We start from the raw sequence: 21,400 nt of genomic DNA, 5'->3' as shown, positions 1-21,400 counted from the left end.
TTTGGTCTAGTCTCGTTTGAACTTGATCCACAAGTGAACTAAGCATGACCACTTTTTTAAACCTGTGATTGGATAAACTTATATTACATAAGCGATTCGGGTCAAAGCCCAATATTTATTATGAGGGCTTTTGAAAGCTTAAGTCAACTAGTCTATCTATCTATTTACTCTATAACAAAATAAACTTCCATCACCTCATTAATTGTCATATGACATATCCTCATTCACGCCACCTCATCAATTGTCACATGTCATATTCTCCTTCATTTTTCCCCTCCTAAATGGTTTCATGGTAATCATATGTACATTCTTACACTATATTTGTCTTTTTTGACAATTATTGCATTTTCATGGTTACATTTTAAATTGCATTTGAATTGTTATTGAGGTCTATGACTATCTTTCTCTTCCAACATTCTTTTTCTCTAATTTCATTTTATTTTATTATGTTACTTCATTATCGTCCTTTTTTCTCTCTCTTTAAATCATCCTCTTTAAAGTGTATTTTTTATTTATTTTGTAGATTTGATCTTTAGTATATTTTTATTGATTTTTTGGTTTATTTTGTAGATCTGTTCTTATTTTATTATTGGTTTTTTGTATAATTTTTCATTGATTTCCTTATTTTATAGACGTGTTCTCACTAATTTCATTATTTTGTAGATATATTATTCCAACAATTTTCTCCTTTAGCATCTGATAAGAAAATGTATCTTCCTCAAGGAAGATCAAACCTTCAAAACCTCAATTATATTATACATTCACTTACAATATTATATTTATTTGTCTATTTATTTTTTTAATAATATATTTATCTTCTCATCTTATTTCATTGTTATAATTTTCTCTCTTTATTTATAGTTTGGTTTTCCCCTGAAACATCTCTACAAATTAGTTTTCTCTATCCTCATCTCTTATCTTACTTATACACTTTTTTATTCAAAGAATCATAATTTTAATTTTTGTTGTTTTGCATGTTTCAGAAACACATCGAGTGTATCATCCTCTAAAATAATGTAAAGATCATGGTTAGTTATTGATACCTTCATTTTTTGCTTCATCATTAGTATTAACTTACTTATGAGTTTTGTATTTTATTTTCTCTGTTCGGTCATTTTTAATATATATGTTGTTTAATACACACATTTTGGCTCAATATTTGTGCTCTTATTTGTTGGATGAAAAAGGCTAGTCAAAATTTTTGGGCCATAGTTTGTGCTAGAGGTGTCAAAATGGGCTACCCGGATGGGTTTGGGCTAGCCCACATCGAGTTCGGGATAAATTGGGTTGCGAGTTGTGGTAAACTAGTCCGCATAATATTAAAAAATTATTTAAATTTAACTTATTTAATCTATTTAATATATATAATTTGATATTAATGTATAACTTTTTTAATGCACTTCCTATACCCAATAAAACCAAACTTATAGATATAATTTCTTGTTTTTGAGGTAAGACATAATTTTTATCACAACTCATTTATTAAATATCTCATTTTTATTGGACTTTCACTCTATAGCAAAATATAATTTGGACTTCACTATAATATATAAACTTTTAGACACTATCAAAAATATTATCCTTTGTATGTTCTTTATCAACACTTTTATTATGAACTATTATATTAAATTTGGTTGTGTGGAGTTCTCTATGAAAAAAAAATGTTGTCTTTTAGTTTTGTTGCAAAAGTTATCTTCTTTATTATCTTTCTATATAAGTTAAATCTAATTAGGTTCACAATTAAGAAAGGAAAAGTGAAATCTATATGGTTTAATGTCTTCTAATTTGATTTGATACATTATTTTTTATTGAGCTTAAAATGATTTTATGCAAAATAGAAAAAATAATATAATGTTTAACTTTATAACATTATTGTAATTTATAAATATTTATGGTATAGACATTACTCTATTTTTATTCAAAGTTCATAACATAATATTTATTATCTATTTTTTATTATAAGTTGTTTTGTAAAATAATTTTTACCTAAGACTTATTACCAAGTCAAAGGTTCCAAAAAAGTTTTAAAAAAATAAGGAAAAGCGTGTAGCTCGAGTCCACCCGGGTAAGCTTGACTCGAACCCAGTTTTCATATAGTCCAATCGGGTAAAGCCTAGATGCAATAAAAAATATCTAAAACAATACCTAAACTCGATAAACTTTCGGGTTTTGGCGGACTGATCCAACCAGACTGGTCCATTTTAACACCTCTAGTTTGTGTCTTGCATGAGTTACATGTTCATTCTCACCAACTTATTAACCTATTTAGCATCTCGTGAAAGGTAAGTTAAGGACAATGTGATTAATTTAGACAAAATTTATTCTATACAATTTTTGGTATAACCGAGGATATCCTCTCAACTTTAGGTAATTAACTAATATTTTGAAATTTGTGAGTGTCTCTCTTAACAAGTTTTAATTACATAGTTTAGTAACACCAAAGCCAAACCAATCTCAATTAACCCTTGCTTAAATATTTGAGCACACATTTATTTTCTCATAGATTCTACTACTTCATATACATTTTATGATTGATCAAAAAATAATTAATTATTAATTTTATAATTTAAAAAATATTTTTTCAACTAATCACAAACTAATTTATGGGACAATATACTTTTTCTATTTGGTAGAGGAAATCTGACTTTAGTAGCTGCTCTATAGTAAATGAAATGTCCTCGTAAATGATGCCAAATTAAAAATCTTTGTAAAGTTTGAGAGTTTTTTTCACTTATCCCTAGTACATCAACAACTAAGCCAACCTTCACTATCGAAACCTCATTGCTCTCTAGCCACTGATTCCTTCACTGCGCTTAACCCAAACTTGAATTCCCACATACTTCATAAATTCACCGAAAAATTTCCACCAAAATAATTTTTTCTAGTTCTACACTTTCAATCTATTTTGTTCCTTAATTTCTGTGTTTTATTGTGGGTTTTTCAATAAGATGGAGAACCTTAATTTAGCCCTAGTTTCTTCCCCAAAACCTTTTGTTTTGGGACATTCTTTTGCAAGAGATGCAACTGATAGGGAATTTTTCAGAAGAAAGGCGTTATCTTTTGGGAGGGTTTTCATTGCTCCTCCCCTTTCTAGATACCATGTTACTAGGGCTGCTGCTAAATCTCACCAAAATCCTGTATCTGGTATTTTCATTTGGAACTGTCTCTTTTTTTGTACTTTGGTTATTCTCTTCTGTTTTAACTAGGTATGATGATTTTTATGAAATGTATGTTTTTTAGGCTGAAGTGATGCTCTAATGAGTATATTACTGTGTTTTGAATACAATTGAACATTTTTTTGTGATTCTGAGAATCTGATGTTTAATTGAACATGTTGGTTCTGCTGTATGCTCTATTTGTTGGATTTTCTAGGGTTTAAGTTTTCATAGATAAAAAAATGTTTTTGCCATTAGTTTTGATAAACATCTAGCGTTTTCGATAGCGGTGTAGTGTGATGTTTGGACCTTAGTTGTATAAAATAAATTATCTTGAAAAAAAGTACTAATGATTTGAGCAAACTAGTTGTGATAATTATTCAGCTACAATGGTTTAATAGTAATGTAAATTAGAAAATTGAGAACATTACTCAATAGGAGCATGTGGTCTACTAGTAAGTTGCATTTCATCCCAAGCGGTCGAGACCATATTCAAATCCTACAATTTGCCCTTTTAAGGTTAAATTGGAAAAAAAGGTCAGCTTGTTCAGGTGCATGGCAGGTCAGCCTGGGTCTGATCTGGCCAGTGTGCAAGTCTGTTTAGAGTCTTTGACCAAGGGGACCAGCCTACCCCAGAGTCTGGATCATGGGTTTAATGGTCGTATCAGTTGGGCCATGCAGATATGATTTGGACCGAGGTTGTGCTCTAGATTTAGTGAAGTTGATAGCATTTTGGCGTTCATTGGTTTAAAAATGCATTGCATGTCTGTGTATTTTCTATTGTTGCAATGTATATTTTGTCATGTATAAATTATCTATCCTCCTTCTCTTCTTCTGTCATCAACGGATATCTGCTGTACAAGTTGAATATATCTCAATATTTTGAACTCATCTTTTAAGAGGCACAATTAAGACATGCTGGGGATACAGTGCAGGAGAAGCAGATAGTGGAACGTTTTGCTAGCATTTCTTCTTCAAGTAATCAAGGAACAACATCCTCTATTGGAGTTAACCCACAATTTTCTTCGCCCCCGTCTTCAACTATGTAATCATTTACTTTCTTTTCGTTCTCGTTTTAATTTCTCCCAATTGTTTTATATCTTGTTTTTATGCTGTTCAACCCATGAGAAAAAAAGGTTTTGAATAGATATCACAAATATATGGATGAGTTTTTTCTTATTCATTTAAGTTTACTGATATCTCCCGGTTAAAAGTTCTCATTCTTATTGATGTATTCACTTATTATCTAGAGGGTCACCTCTCTTCTGGATTGGTGTTGGTGTTGGGCTATCTGCACTATTTACAATGGTGAGAACCATAGTCACAACTCTGCTTTACATATACTGATGATGCCTTTTTGCTGTATATTTAATAAATTGAGTGTTTATGCAGGTAGCTTCAAGATTAAAGGTGAGTGCCACTTTATTGCAAGATATGGGTATAAGTTGGTCTGTTCTTCGAGTCCATTGTATTTATTGGTGTAAGATAGAGATTTGATGGTTGTCTAGATTAGCAAATTGCAACAAGAATTCCTTTATCCTCATTTTTTGTGCTAAAAAATACAAGGTAAAAAGTTACATTATGGCATAATAATTTGATAGGAACTAATAACAGCAAGTATCAAGAAAAAGGAAAAGCGCAAGAAATGTCTATTGATAGTAGAAGGACGACAAGATTACAGTGTAAGAAAAGTAACAAGAGTAGTATTAAAGATAGTATTGGGCAATAGGAATTATCCTTTCCTCCCTGTGACAATTGCCACCCCCCAAGTTACCAATCACTGCCTGCCTATTCTGACCTCAATGTCCCCCTTATATTCACCGTATGAATTGTGTTCCCTCCTTTATGTTGCCACGTGTGTAGTTAGTTACTACCATGTGCAATAGATTCCCCTTCTTCATTTGTTACCATTTTACCCCCATCCTTTTTCCTTTTTCTCTGGTATACCCTCTTGATTGGTGGCCCATCAATACTGTCCCCAACGAGCCATACCTTGTCCTCAAGGTGGAAATCCGGGAAGGTGGACCGGAGCAAATCAAATTCTTCCCACGTGCTGTCAGGGGCTGGAAGGTCAGTCCATTGGATTAAGACCTCCGTTTGACCATTCAACAATTTGTGACGCCCCAAAACTTTGTCGGGAACCACTAACAACTCCCATTCTTCTGTCAATCCAACATGAAGTTGTTGGCTCGGCACACTGGATGGAGGAGCAGATTTTAGTTGGGACACATGGAAGACAGGGTGTACCCGTGAATACTGTGGCAGCTCGAGTTTATAAGCGACAACCCCAATCCGCTCCAAAATTGTAAATGGTCCATAAAAACGCGGACTCAACTTTTCATTGACCTTTTGAGTTAAAGAACGCAACTTGTATGGTTGTGCCTTTAAATAGACCATGTCACCCACCCGATACTCCACTTCATGCCGCTTCTTAATAGTTTGGTCACACATCCGTTGCTGCGCCTTAGCCAAACTAGCCTTTAGCTCATCAAGTATCATGTCACGTTCAATCAGCAGTATATCCACAACAGCTACACTTGTACTCTCTTTATGAAACAGAATGATCGTAGGAGGGTCCCGCCCATATAATGCTTTGAACGAACTCATATTAATAGAAGCATTATAAGAGCAATTAAACCATAACTCTACCCATGCTAACCATTTCGGCCATTGTCGTGGGTGCTCAGTAACAAAACAACGCAAATACGTTTCCAAAGTGCGATTAATTACCTCCGTCTGGCCATCCGTTTGAGGATGGTACGCGGAACTGAAACGCAGCTTGGTACCTGCCAACCAAAACAACTCCTTCCAAAATAAACTGAGAAAAACTCGGTCACGATCAGGAACAATCGAACTAGGAAAACCATGTAAACGAATTACCTCTTTGACAAAAACACAGGCAACCTCCTTAGATGTGTAAGGATGAAGTAACGGAATAAACTGAGCAAACTTACTTAATCTATCCACTACCACCATGATTGTATCACCACTTTTTGTCTTAGGTAATCCACCAATGAAGTCCATGGAGATGTCTTCCCAAACATGGTTCGGAATTGGAAGAGGTTGAATAAGACCGGCAGGTTTCAAGGCCTAATACTTATTTTGTTGACACACTAAGCAATCAACCACGAATTTTACTATGTCTTGACGCATACCCTTCCAATGAAAAACCAAAGCCAATCGTTTGTAAGTTCTGGCCACCCCTGAGTGCCCGTCCCATGGAGAGGCGTGGAATTCCTCTGAGAGCAACGGAATACGGGCAGATTGGGTTGGTAAAACCAAGCGTCCTTTATACCAAAGGCATCCCTTGGAGATGAAATATAAGGGATGAGATTTGGGGTCCAGAACGACTTCCTGCATGAGTTGTTTCAACTTGTCATCTACAAAAACTTCCTCAGCCAATTCTATCAAATCAACATTGGTCACCAAAGAAGTGGATTTATATTCCATGACTCTGGACAAAGCATCCACCACCCTATTTTCAGAACCCGACTTGTAATGGATCTCGATCTCAAAGTCAAAGCCCATTAATTTGGTAACACATTTTAGTTGATCACCTGCCAATATGCGTTGTTCCAACAAGAACTTGAGATTTTTTTGATCTGTTCGAATAATAAAATGGTGCCCCACCAAATATTGGCACCATTTCTGGACTGCAAAAACGATTGCCATTAGTTCCCTTTCGTACACCGATTTTAGTTTTTTTAAGGGCCTGCCTTGTTGCATAAGGACAACGCCTATACCAATTCCCGATGCATCCGTTTCAATTTCGAAAGACAGATTGAAATTCGGTAAAGCCAAGGTTGGTAAACAAACCATGGTCTGTTTCAAGTTGTCGAAGGCCTCATAAGCTTCCGTGGAATAAAGGAACTTGTTTTTCTTCAATAACTGTGTCAAGAGTCGAGCCATAATACCATAGCTTTTGACAAAACGTCGATAATATCCCGTAAGACCAAGAAAACCACGCAACCCTCGAATATCTCTTGGTGCAGGCCACTGCTGCATTGCAGAGACCTTGTCAGGATCAGCTTGAATACCACTTCCCGAAATTAAATGTCCCAAATACTCCAATTGGACAGCCCCAAAACAACATTTTTTATAATTAACCCACAACCTGTGCTCCCGAAGCGTTTGAAGCACCCTTTCCTAGTGTTGAAGATGAGTGTCCATGTCAATGTTGTATACCAAGATGTCGTCGAAAAAGACTAATACAAACTTCCTCAAGTATGGCCGAAAAACATCATTCATCAGTGCTTGAAAAGTTGATGGTGCGTTAGTGAGCCCAAACGACATCACCATATACTCATAGTGACCTTCGTGAGTCCTAAAGGCCGTCTTTGGAATATCTTCTTCCTTCATCCGAATATGATAATACCCTGATTTGAGGTCCAATATAGAGAAAAGGGTCGCACCTCCTAACTCATCCAACAACTCTTCTATGATGGGAATTGGGAATTTGTTAGGCACAATAACAGTATTGAGAGCCCTATAATCCACAAAAAACCTCCATCCACCATCCTTCTTTTTTACCAAGATCAATGGGCTTGAAAACGGGCTCACGCTGGGTCTAATCATCCCGGCTCTTAGCATATCTTTCACAAATTTCTCAATCTCCTCTTTGTAACTATGAGGATGTCTATAAGGTCGTATATTGGGAATTTCTGCCCCGTTCTTCAACACAATAGCATGATCACATGACCTTTGAGGAGGCAGGCCCTTAGGGTCTTGAAATATATCCTCAAAGTTCTGGATAAGAGGTTGTATACTTCCAGGAATGTTCAGCTCGACAGAGCACATCATACTCATCATACAAAACTCCACATAATAAGCTTCTGCCTCATTACACATCTCCTTCATGATAGCTTTAACCGAGGCCACTGTTCGGACAATGAAGGATCTCCCCTCACTTCGATGATCTCCCCCTTATCTTGAACTTCCAGCAGATAATGCCCCAAGTTAGCAATAAATTTGCCGATGCTTTTCAACCATTCATACCCCAAGATAACATCCACCCCTACAACTCAAACAAGTAAAATCCTGCACTACCTTTAATGTTGGAAGTTGAAATTCCACACCCCTTCAAATCCCCTGGCTCCCGAGACGCTGACCATTCCCCACCTCCACATAATAACCCTGTGTGTTTTCAGTAGGGATCTTCAACTCCTCAACTATGCCAGGTGCTACACAATTGTGTGATGCTCCCGAGTCCACCATTACAATAACTCTTTTATTTTTAATGGTCCCACACAACTTCAATGAATTTTTTGATGTCATGCCCGCAATGCTACTAGCGTTCAATTGTAGATTTAACTCACCGAAAATTTCTTCTGCCGTCTCTTCCTCTTCTTCGTTTTCCTCCTCTTGACCCAACAAAATGATGTGGAGTTGTTTGTTATGATAGATGTGCCTTGGAAAATACTTCTCATCGCAGCGGAAACACAAACTTCGCCTCCTCTTCTCATTTTCTTCTTCCTTGGTTAGCCTCCTGAACCCTATTCCCTGTCGATTTCCCCCTTGATTTTCATTTTCGCGAACATGATTTCCTCCCCTCACCTCTGTGTTCTTTGATTTCCTCAGGTTTGATTTTTGTGTTTCTCTGTGACCAAAGGTCATGTGATTTTCAGGGGGGGGGGCTCTTTTAGGTATTGGGCCCCGGCCCAACGCCCAGCTAATGCTGGTTTAGTGAATCCGGATCCAGCACTTCGGTTTGAGTATCCATCAGATCGGCCCAGAACTCGGTTCCTTTCTTCAACCCGTTGTGCCATCCCCATCAACTCATTCAAATCTCCAGACCCCCTCATCCTCACCTCTGCCTTAATGTCCTCCCTAAGACCATTCATAAATACCCCTTTCATAAATTCTTCATCAGCAAAATGAAGAGGTGCCGAACGAAGCTCAAATTCCTCCCGGTACTCCATGATCGTCCCCCTCTGTCTCAACCCCATCAACACTTCATATGGGTTTTCCAGCGAAGCTATCTGGAAACTACTCATTAAAGCTTGCCGGAATAAGGTCCATCTTACGACAACCACCATTGGAACCGGTTTAAAGCCTTCCCCTCCAAACATACAACAACTGTATCCACCTTTCATCATTTGGAATTCGGTTGATTTCAAAGTAACGCTCCACTCGATAAATCCACCCATGAGGTTCTTCTCCTGTAAAATATGGCACCTCTACTCTCTTCACTCTTTCTCCTCTTCTAGTCTCTTCGTCCCCGTGGCCCCACTCTCTCCAGTGCCTCTCTTCCCGATTGCTATTTTCCCTGGTACCTTCTCGCTCTATCCCCCTTATTTCTCCTATTGTTTCCTCCAAGCGATCCATGACCGTTTTCATTAACATCTCCATTTGCTGCCTCAAGGTTTTTTGAAAAGAGTTTTGCATTCCTTCCAATCTTTTTTCCACGTTTTCCAATCTGTTGTCCATTCTCGTTGATACCATCCAGAGGCTCCCAAGATCGGGAGCTCTGATACCAACTTGATAGGAACTAATAACAACAAGTATCAAGAAAAAGGAAAGTACAATAAATGTCTATTGATAGTAGAAGGAAGACAAGATTACAGTGTAAGAAAAGTAACAAGAGTAGTATTGAAGATAGTATTGGACAATAGGAATTATCCTTTCCTCCCTGTGACAATTGCCACCCCCAAGTTCCCAATCATTGTCTGTCTATTATGACCTCAATGTCCCCCTTATATTCACCGCCTAAATTGTGTTCCGCCTCCTTTATGCTGCCACGTGTGTAGTTAGTTACTACCATGTGCAACAGATTCCCCTTCTTCATTTGTTACGATTTTACCCATATCCTTCTTCCTTTTTCTCTGGTATACCCTCTTGATTGGTGGCCCATCATAATTAAATTCAAACTATGAAGGATTTCTATTTCCTTTTCTATAAAAAAGGGGAATTTCTACGTTCTTGGTGTTTGCTTGAGTAAAGTTCATCATACTTATTATACATTAATTATGACAAGGTTCTACCTCAAAACCAATTAGCAACAAGAGGAGTAGTCCAAGATGTATTTAAACCATTACTGAGACAGAGAATAGGCAATGTGAGATTTCCTTCTCAACAGTAGTCTCAGGTAGCAATGAAATTAAACAATCATCAACAATTGACAAAGAACTCAGATGTCAGGGTGTGATATGTGAACTTACTAAGAACACCACATTATTAAAAAAGTGATCTCAAATATGATTAATAATATAACTTCAGTATAAAATAGGAGTTTAATTAGTTTGTAGGGGAAGACCAGAATATTTTTGGTCTAACATGTTCAGAAATGGAGCAAGGATTAAATATTTTTCTTTCCTTAACCTGAATCTTCACAGACCAGAATTTGTATGGTTATATATTGAGATGCTCAAGAGTTCATACATGCTGATCAATGGTTAGAACTTGTCCCTCTCGCTCTGAATATAAACCCCATCTCTCACTTCATATGCTCTCTATGTGTGTGTTCTAAACTGACATGAATCTGTAATTTTGTCTATACTACAATAATTGATGATTACAAATTATATGATTAATCAGATAAATCTATCTCACATGTATATGCATGCCTGTTTCATCTTTGGTTAAAAACTTAATCCAATTTCTCCAACCCTACCTTATAATTTTTACTGTTATGCTACTGCTTTTAGCTACAAAGATTCTTTAGACTAGTCTTTATGATGGATAATGGATTTCATTAGTACATGGAAGTTGAATGAAATGTATCCATGGATATATTCTTGTCTGCAGTTGTAGAAACATTTACATGCAGATTGGCTGTACCTGGGGGGTCCTTTCCTAGTAAGCATATAGTATTCTGAGACATATTGAATTTGACATTTAGCCCACCTTCACGAGACTATTTGCATTGTTTGTGATATCATCTTTCATTATTTGTATCCATGTCAATAACTGTGTTATGGTATACACACTGTCTAACTTAATTTTTCATGAATTTTGACCGGGACCTTTGTAAAATTTTAAGAACTAATCTTGCTTTTTATATATTCTGCTTGTGAGTTGTAACATTTGTCTTTTAATCACTGTCTTTCAGAAATATGCAATGCAACAAGCTTTCAAGACCATGATGGGCCAGATGAATCCACAAAGTAACCCATTTGACAGTGCTGCCTTTTCTGGTGGATCCCCTTTTCCCTTTCCAATGCCTTCACCATCTGTATCAGGTCCTGCTGCACCTACTAGTTTTGCAGGTACTCAATATCAAGCGCCTTCTGCATCCACTGCATCTCGATCTTCTGTGACAGTTGATTTATCCGCAACAAAAGTAGAAGCAGCTCCGGCCACCAATGTCAAAGATGAAGTGGAAGTAAAGAATGAACCAAAAAAAATTGGTATTGTACAGTCTCTGCTTATTACCCTCTTAGTCCCATTTCATTCTTGTTGGATGAGAGTGAGACTTATTACTTGTGAAATTTATAAATGACGTGTTTACATGTTGACTGGGGGATGCATCTTAGTTTTAGGTGAATAAAAGCATGTTATTCATTTATTCACCATGTATTAAGTATTATCAATGACATACTGAAAAAACACTCCGTAGACAGTTGCTAACTAGTTCAGGAATTTATGTATCCCTATTGTGTGTTCAACCTTGCTTGTGTGCTAGTTTTCTGGCCCATCATTATTTTTAGCAACCTGTAATGGCAATAGCACACTAGAGAGTGGGCCCACACTGATAAAAGCATTTTTTAAATCTTTGGGACATGGTGCATATGGAAAACTTTCAGAGAATTACCTTTATAAGTAGCAGAGATGATGTCTGCTGTCATAAGAGTTATCTTCCTATAAGAATATAAACTTTTTGTTGAAATTTCTAATAATTTCTCTATAACAGCTTTTGTAGATGTTTCTCCAGAAGAAACTGTGCAGAAGAGTCCTTTTGAAAGCTTCAAAGATGAGGGAGCAAGTTCATTCAAGGAAGCCCAAGTTATACAGCAAGTTAGTTTTTTAAGGCACAAGATTCTGGTTAAATAAGTTTATTGATTTGTGTTGTTCTTAATATGTATTATGTAATAATGATTATTGATGATCATTTATTGAAGGCTTCTCAAAATGGAGCTCCTTTTAACCAAGGTTTTGGCAATACATCTGGTTCTCAATCTACACGTAAGTAATAATTTGAAACTATTTACAAATCTTCTTTATTGCTGGAAAACCCTGTGTTATGTGATAGATTTATCCAAGCCTAATTTGAAGGAAATGTTTTCCATGCTTTTAGACCTGTACTGTCAAATTAATGTGTTTTCTTGTTATTGTGAATATGATGAAAATTATTGATTTCTTCATGCTTTCATTGTTCATTTTATGATGGATGTGTACTACATATGTTTGTACTCATTACTCTTTTAGTTGAAGTCTTCTTGTTAACTATCATATGGTTTTTGGTCATTAAAATCGCCAGTCCTTGGGTTGAAATGATGTCTTAAATAAATATGAACGGTTCTAGTTCCAAGAGGCATGGTTTTCTAATCACATTGATACTAGGCTGAAATTAATTTAACTTTGTTTGTTATCACAGAATATGTTTTGCTTCTATGTCTATTGTTATTTATTGTTGCGTTAAGCAGCTTGGTTTCAGTATTAAGCTCATATCCTAAATGTGCCTTTTTTTTAATAGAAAAATCACCCTTATCAGTGGATGCTTTGGAGAAGATGATGGAAGACCCAACAGTGCAGAAGATGGTTTATCCGTAATATTATTTCTTTTCATATTAATGACTGATTTTATATTCCAAGGAAATATTTTATTTTGTATTTGTCGGCTTGTCGCTATGAATATGGATAAGGTTTAATCTTTAAATGGGTCAGTGTTTTAAATTTATTATAAAGGTCCCTTAAATAGTAGAAGTTGTTAGTATTTCAGTGTGGTCTTAGAAATGTTGGTGACAGTAGTAGTATCCATTACTCTGAAGACTGAGTTAGACTTTGAAGTAGTTCCTTTGTTTATATTCTTGTTGAACTATTTTGGAAGTTTGGATGTGTTCAAAGCTCTATTACAGCTCTTAATTGTTTAGAATTTCTTTTTCACTTCATCATGGTTCACTGCCTCAGACATTCTTAGGGGATGCCTATGCATATGTACTCTTTTGTTTCCTTTCTAATAAACTTCCTTATACCTAAAAGAAAGTGTAATTGGTTTGTTGCCTTCCTTCTAATTGTTGATCATTGTGTGGAGCTGGCCTATTTTCAATCTAATTCTCATTTTCTTTGCACTAAGCTGATTCCCGTTGTGTTTTGCGTCATGATTGCTCGATGAAAATTTAAAGATGTCATTACATGTTTGCTTAGACTATGTACACTCCCTCCGAGTTATTTAGAAGAAAGTTAATTGTTTTTGGCTACTTTTGCAGCTATTTACCCGAGGAGATGAGGAACCCTAGTACCTTCAAATGTAATTCTCTACATTTAGCAATTTTATTGCTTCTAGTTCTGTGCAATGGTAGTAAAAAGTTTCAAAATTCATTATATCGTGGAGAGACTGTAATTTTTATTCTTTAGCAACTTTCTGGAAGTAAATCACAAGTAACCACAAGTGGATATGCTTGTTGTCTCTTTTTATTTACATGTACAAATGTTTTGTCTATATACAACACTTTTATATGGATGTCCTTTTTCAATTGTTACCATATAACGGAAGCACTTCTTTATGCTGTTTAAAATAGTTGTTTAGGTCAAAAACCATGTTTGTCTCTTACAATTGCTGTATTCTTGCTGCGTTTAATAGGGATGCTGCAAAATCCACAGTACCGTCAACAACTTGAAGAAATGCTGTAAGTTAATACTGATTTATTTGTGTGGAACCTTTTTGTTTCATCAACATTCTCATACACCATGAAACCAATTATTATCCGGAAAAAGTAAGTTTATAGGAAAATGCTCACCTGTTTCTGTATACACTCGTCTTCTAGTGAGTTGAATTTTTGTCCAAAGGAGCATAATGGTTTCCTATTTCGGAAACCAGCTTTTTTCTGATGATTAGCTCAGGTTATCGTTATCATATGTTAATTGTCAGTCAAATACAAATGGTGGTTAGCTTCTGCTTTTAGTGGGTCATCTTGCTCAAGTTTTCCAACACTCACAAATCATAATCCTGTTTTTAGCTGCTTTTGTTTGGTGAATTTGCTGAACTAACATAGTAACAATTAAATTTAAAACTGATCCTCTTTGTTTACTACCCTTTGCCTATAAGAAACCATCAAGTTGGAATTGGGGAACAGAGTGTTCCTGAGGAAACTGTGATAGATATCATCCTTTTACTAGAGTCTACATAGGTATGAATAAAAGGAAAAGGAGTAGGTTAACAACTCGTGTGAGCAATAGAGGTGAGGTAGATGGGAATACACACTGGGAATATGCTTGTAATTACCTAGGTATATTACAGCGGGTAGAGAGGAGTGTGAGTTGATTTTGTTATGAGAGGTTTTGGAAGAGTTGGGCTGAATTATGTAGGTGGTTTGTGTGGGTTGGTCGTTCCTAAGGCTGGGATTCTCTTTCAGAGAGTCTCAATATTCAGCACTTGTCATTTCTGTTTCTTGTTTTCCTGGAGTTCCTGAATAATCTTCTGGTCTAAGGAACTAGTTTCCCTTTCTCCATCAGTAAAACTTTGTGCATAACAAAATGACTGTTTTCCTTTGCTTTTATACTTCCTTCTATTTCCACCTCCCGACTTTAATGCCGTCTTAATTTTATTCTCCTTCTCCTTGTCCCCATATTACTATTTGGATGGATTTAATATTTAGCTTTCTGTTTCTAGGATTGATATGCCTTATAGCTTGAGTGTGCTCATAAATTAAAATTTACTAACACCTAATTCCATGTTGTTGTTGACATGAGATCTAAAGTGACAGGAAAATGTTTTTCTTGTTTGTTATTACCCTCACTAGTTTTTGTCCGATATGCTGCAATTCTGCGGTTAGATAAATCTATGCATATTTTTGTTGATATAGTGGTGTACAATCTTCTCTGGTATGTAAAGATTTTTTTTTCTTCAATGAAATTTTCAGAAACAATATGGGTGGAAGCGGTGAATGGGACAGCCGAATGGTTGACACCTTAAAAAACTTTGACATTAACAGTCCTGACGTTAAACAACAATTCGGTAAGTTGATCATCTTGAAGACCGACACTACATGATCTTTTGTTTTTCCTTGAATTGCATCAGATGCAATAACTTTTACTAGCTACCTGTTTTCTTTAGTTGGATCCATTTGACCTTTTTACTACTTTATCTTCAATCATTAAATTAATCAAATCTTTCCTTTTAATTCTGCTTTCTCGTGTGAGATGCTGATTTTTGTTTCAAAATATGAATTTTCGGTGAACTGATAGAAGTTCCATGAAGAGAAAGGTGAGAGGTTTTAAGATGATTTACCTTTTCTCTTCCCCTTTTGGAGGATAGATGTTCTTTCATCATCATATCTTCTCATGCCCACAATTGATGCACATTCTGACTTGTTAGCCATGTTCACATCCAGAGAGGCGTCAATATTTGTGCTAATTTTATTGAAGATTAATTAGTATTTTATAGCATGAATCATCATTCTTTTTTACTGAGTGACATGGCTTACTGGTCTTTGCTGACTGATTTATCTTTATATGCTAGTAGACATCATCCATTTTCTTGTTTGTAGCTTTAGTGAATTTTTAGAATCTATGATGTCCATTTTTAGAATATCACCATGTTTATTTCTTTTGGTGACTTTGTTGTATTTTCCAGACAAATCAAATTGTGTTGTCAAGATATTTTAGTTTTTTTTTCATTTTCCATTTTTTCTTTTGTCTTTTCTGAACATTTTACGCTTTTGCTTTCATCAGATCAAATTGGTCTTTCTCCTGAAGAAGTCGTTTCAAAGATTATGGCCACTCCTGATGTTGCAATGGCATTTCAGAATCCTAGAGTTCAAGCAGCTATCATGGATGTATGTTCTAATTGAAGTACTTTTTTATTACTGTATTCCATATCAAAACACTGAATGTATATTGTTGTGGTTGCAGTGTTCGCAGAATCCATTAAATATTACAAAATATCAAAACGACAAGGAGGTAAGCCACTTTTGACTTGACTCTTGTCTTTCTTTGAAACATGTTCTTCCTTGAATTCTGTTTTAGCTCCTTAATTTTCCTGTTGTGTGTTTGGCAGTATTTAGATCCAGATTTTTGGTCTAGTTTGTCGTCGTGCTATGGTAGTAATATATGTTTACAGCTTTATATTAGGTGAAAAGCTTTTCTTGCTTTTCAAGCAGATTGCCGATGGTCGTAATTTCCTAGCTAGTCATTGGGTGCAGATTGATCGAGTTTTGTTAAGATCTTATTTGTAGAAAAATGCACATTTTACTTCGTATTTCTAGCTTGTTAAAATTTGTCAAAATCAAAACCTTACCTATTTTTGTAGAAAAGTAACACATAAAAACAATTAAATCATTTTTCGTCGTCCTTGACCTTGTGAGTTGAGAATTTGAGATTGAGAGGGAGGGGGATAGAAATTCTAGTCATTGTTTGGCACGAAGGCTATTTATAATTGCTGAATCAATGCTTAAAAGAGACTGTTTATAATTCCCGAAATTAGTGCGTATTAACTGTCTCCTTTCTTGTTTGGAGAATTACATTCTCACACCAAATAATACATTTCTTTGTTGCTACACCCTTCTTTGTTAAAAAATTACACATACCTCCTCAATTTTATGTATGATCCACACGTAGTTCCCTTGAAAATAACAAAGCAAGGGAGATGATGTAATTTTTCAACCGCGGACATTGGTGTAATAAACACTAACCACAGGGGTTTGTGTAATCATCATTCCTTGAAATTATTCCTCATGAATATAAATGTTAATTTTTAAATATCCGGCTCTTATATAGCATTTTCGTCATAACATTTCAGGTTATGGATGTCTTCAACAAAATATCAGAACTCTTCCCGGGAGCGTCAGGTTCATTTTGAATCATTAATGCATAACTGTTTTAAGTTACTGATGCCTTTCCAGAGGAGAAATGAGATTAACTCTGCATAACTACAAGTGACTATGCAAAACTCTCCTTATCATGACTCATGTTTACAGCTCCACTGTGACATACAGAATTGTTACCATATTTGGTTTTTACTTTTGGCTGAAATAGTTGAGATAGAATATTGATGTTTCAATATGTTCTTTTTTTGAGGCATTACTTACATATGTGATGTGGTTTTTTCTACTTGAGTTGTAGCTAATTTTGGACATCATTTGTCAGCAAAAAGAAATGTGAATGGTTTGCATAATAGTTCATGAGCATAAGCTCAATGACTGAACTACTTTGTAAGTGACAAAATGTGACTTTGTCAAAAGTATTGATCTAGTGAAACTGAATAAGCAATGGTTATTTGTTATAACATAACAGTAGTCCACTATTTCTCATGTGTTGGTTGTACATCTATTATGCTAAGGAAATTGTTTGCTTGCAACATCATCAATCTCTTAACATAGCTTATTCATGGTCAGCATAATTTATCATATGCTAAGATGGGTTTTACACTTCCATCCATATTTTATCATATGCTAAGATGAAAACTTATTTAAAAGATACACATGATATATTAGGTAGATGAGTTTCTCATGTGTTATAAACAAAGAAACAAAAGAAAAAGTAGAAGAGGACTATTTCCAAAGGTCACAGTCTCTTTGTTTCGTGTCTATAAAGATATAATACAAGTATAATATTTATTTATATACACTCATTATATCATATATTATTTATTTATATTACATTTTTGAAGAGTCAATAATGATTAAACACAAATGATGGATGTAGTGATAGGTAAGGCGAGGCCATATTTTAAAGTGAAAGTGCAATTCTTGCCTTTGTTAATACATCTAATCTATTCATCAAACTTCAAACCGTGTATTGGTCTTTGGAACATATACATTACATTATTATATGGCATGATTAGGAATGGTCCTATTTGATTTGGTTTTGGGGAAAGATTAAGAATCAAACTTAAGAAAATAAGTGAGTTTGGTTGAGTTCGGTTTCTACTCGTTTATGGTACAAATACAGAACTGAGACAAACCGATCTTATATAATTTGGTTCCTCCATTTACTTACACTTGACACACATAACAAATCAAACTCCCACAAAAATGTGTTTTTTTATATAATCCATAATATTTCTTACCTCATGTATAATGAATTAATCACTTTCAAAGTTTTATAATCACATTATCCTAACAAGTGTCCGTTCTAAAAATTGAATCTTTAACCTTTATAATTCGTAGGAATTTAGTGAGATTTTACCTCACTAAATTCAATTACTTCTCACATTTTACAAAATAAGTATTCAATTACTAAGTATCAAAATACAATATTAAGCTGAAACTACAATAAATAAGTATCCAATAAATTTATCAATAATTGTAGGATATACAGTTTGGTTTTTGCAATTTCAAAAAATATGAAACCATCAGTCGAACTATATAATAGTTTCACAAATATAAAACCAAACAAAACTATGAAACTGAACAAACTTGTCTACTTTTATTTGATTTAATTTCATCCATTTCCCATTAAACCTTCTAAAACCGTTTAATATTTGAAGATGACGCGGATATGAGTGCATTTAATTAATTAATAACGTGTAAAAAATTGTATTTTTTTTTCTCCATCGATTCCTATTCGCATATATTATAAGAAGAAAAAAGTAGTTATTGTCTTATGATGACATCACATGTATATTCAAATTATAATTGTAGTTGTAAAGAATGTGACACATCATGACTTTGGAGGCATCAACCTCATTTATTTAACGGGTTATTTATATATTACGGGTCACTTTTGGAAGCATAGTGTCACATTGATATAACTTCAAGCGTTCGGACTCTAATATGAACTAATGGAATATAATATACATATTATATTAACCAAATTTGATAATAGTTAATAAAGTTTTGACACCAATTGAAGCAAAAAATGACTAATTAATTTATCAAACATTTTCTAATGATGATGTTTGGTTTGAAACTACAGAATAGTTTAGAGTACACGGCTACTCTTTTTCAATGGCTTATAAGTTTGGGAATTCCCTTAGGATAAATATTATGCACAATTTTCAAATGACACCCTGACTTTTGTTAGCGTCTTAAATTTAAACACCTTTTTTTAATTCTAAGGAATAGCAAAGTAATATTTATTACATGAATATGTAATTGGATTTAAAAATTCGCGCCTTTGTATGGAATAAAAATTGAGTTTCTTTGCTAACAGAAAATTATTGATTGTTATTACCAAGTTATTTGATTGGTGTATTTTTTACAAGATTAATTTAAACTATTCTGTTGTTAAAAATAATATTTTTTATGTTAGTTTTTCTTTTTTGTTTGTTTAACTTTCTTTTTAATAATGAACTATTCAAGTATAAAGTCTTCTTATATTGGACTACCGCGTTCTGGTTGTTTTTTTTGTTTACTATGTTTTGTTTTGGGTCTTTGATAGAATGCAAGGTAAAATAGCATAAACAACAGTAATATTAGAACTTAGAATACTAAAATCAGGAAAAATTATAGTTGGACTAGTATAGAGACACAATGTGTATACCAATAAAATGTTACAGACAATGTTGAATTTTTGGCACATGTGATTGATGAGGCATAAACTATAGCAGACAATGACCCTTTTAGCCAAGTCAAATATTGGAAGCTTCTTCTAACATGACCATGACCAATTCATATGTTATTCATGTTGATCTTCCTTATATATTGATACATACAAAGAAACCAAGAAGGAACATTAATAGTGATCATTCATATATATATATTTTTCTAAAGTCCTAAGTTTTTTCTTTAATATCATCAACATGACAGATCCTCAAAGAATTCATCCAACTTATGATGTAGAAGCACCAGCACATAGAGACTCATCACCTTTGGTGCCAGGAAACACTGCTAAATCTGATAATGGTGATCCTATAGAGAATGGTAATAACTATCATCATCCACCAACTCCTCCTCAAAGAACCATTCCTGTGATGCATTCAAAGCCACCAAAGAAAAAAAGAAGTTGTTGCTGCAAATTCTTCTGTTGGGTCTTCAGCATATTACTGATTCTGATAATAGCTATAGCCATCACAGTTGGAATACTATACCTTGTGTTTAGGCCAAAGCTTCCAAAATACTCAGTTGATGAACTAAGAATAACACAGTTTGATGCTTCTGGAAATAACAGTCTTTCTGTTACTTTCAATGTTACAATTACTGCTAGGAATCCAAACAAAAAAATTGGTATATATTATGTTGGTGGTAGCCACATAACTGCATGGTATGATGATACACAATTATGTGAAGGGTCATTGCCAAAATTCTACCAGGGTCATAGAAACACTACAGTGCTTAATCTTCCTATGACAGGCCAAACAGAAGATACAAATGGCCTAGTGAATAAATTGGAGCAACAGCAACAACAAAGTGGTAATATACCCCTTAATCTTAAGGTCAAACAACCTGTGAGGATTAAGCTTGGGAAGTTGAAGCTTTTCAAGATCAACTTTAAGGTTAAGTGCAAACTTGTGGTGGATAGTTTAAGTGCTAATAGTGATATTAAAATTACTAGCAATAGCTGTAAGTTCAAGCTTAGGCTATGAACTTATTAGCAGATATATTTTATCCTTGTTGATTATTACTTTGTTGATTATAGTATTGCTATGTTACTATTTCTTTCATTTTTTGTATGCTTTCTGATTGAGATTTTTAATAAGGGATGGAGGAATATTAGATGTGGGTTTTTTCTCTCCATCAATACTTTGAGACATATATAATTATATACACAGTTTCTTGTACTATAATTATTTTTTTGAGCAGCCACTTCTTTCTCACATATTATAGATATCATATTAATTATATCCTATAGTTTTAATACCGAATATTGTTAATCTATAGGCCTAATCCACATATTTCTTAAGTGTGTTTACAAAGTCAAATTTCTTATAGAGACACTTTCATCATTGGCCAAACTTTCCACAAGTACCACAAAACGTAAAGATAGTGACCTAGTCGTGACACAACTAATAATATTTCTTCGATGTCATTTAGAATTGTTGCAAGCCACGTAAATACCACATTTATTCAATACCCATCATATTGACATTAACTGTAAATTTGTAGGAGAACTAGTGACTTTAGGCGTACTCAAATTGGTCCAAACTCAACATTACAGCTAACTAATAATTTAAATCCTAGACATCTACCTACGATCTTGAGAGGGAGGAC

General features: G+C 34.6%; 3 protein-coding genes across 3 annotated transcripts; 2 read left to right on the top strand and 1 right to left on the bottom strand.

Moving 5' to 3' along the window:
• LOC109345177 (protein TIC 40, chloroplastic-like) lies at positions 2,680–17,425 on the top strand. The gene is made up of 14 exons (XM_019584009.1): positions 2,680–3,144; positions 4,086–4,200; positions 4,406–4,463; positions 4,548–4,565; positions 11,203–11,500; positions 12,004–12,107; positions 12,212–12,275; positions 12,787–12,859; positions 13,520–13,560; positions 13,894–13,939; positions 15,173–15,267; positions 15,984–16,087; positions 16,164–16,211; positions 17,050–17,425. The coding sequence occupies exons 1-14, from the start codon at positions 2,949–2,951 to the stop codon at positions 17,107–17,109; spliced, it is 1,320 nt and encodes a 439-aa protein (XP_019439554.1). The 5' UTR covers positions 2,680–2,948; the 3' UTR covers positions 17,110–17,425.
• LOC109345178 (RNA-directed DNA polymerase homolog) lies at positions 7,291–8,033 on the bottom strand. Its single transcript, XM_019584010.1, has one exon. The coding sequence runs from the start codon at positions 8,010–8,012 to the stop codon at positions 7,302–7,304; it is 711 nt and encodes a 236-aa protein (XP_019439555.1). The 5' UTR covers positions 8,013–8,033; the 3' UTR covers positions 7,291–7,301.
• Positions 19,913–20,988, top strand: LOC109345176 (NDR1/HIN1-Like protein 3-like). The gene has a single exon (XM_019584008.1). The coding sequence runs from the start codon at positions 19,993–19,995 to the stop codon at positions 20,773–20,775; it is 783 nt and encodes a 260-aa protein (XP_019439553.1). The 5' UTR covers positions 19,913–19,992; the 3' UTR covers positions 20,776–20,988.

Source organism: Lupinus angustifolius, chromosome LG04 (assembly GCF_001865875.1).
Source record: "Lupinus angustifolius cultivar Tanjil chromosome LG04, LupAngTanjil_v1.0, whole genome shotgun sequence".
NCBI classification, from domain to species: Eukaryota; Viridiplantae; Streptophyta; class Magnoliopsida; order Fabales; family Fabaceae; genus Lupinus; species Lupinus angustifolius.
This window is presented reverse-complemented; position numbering and strand designations above follow the sequence as displayed.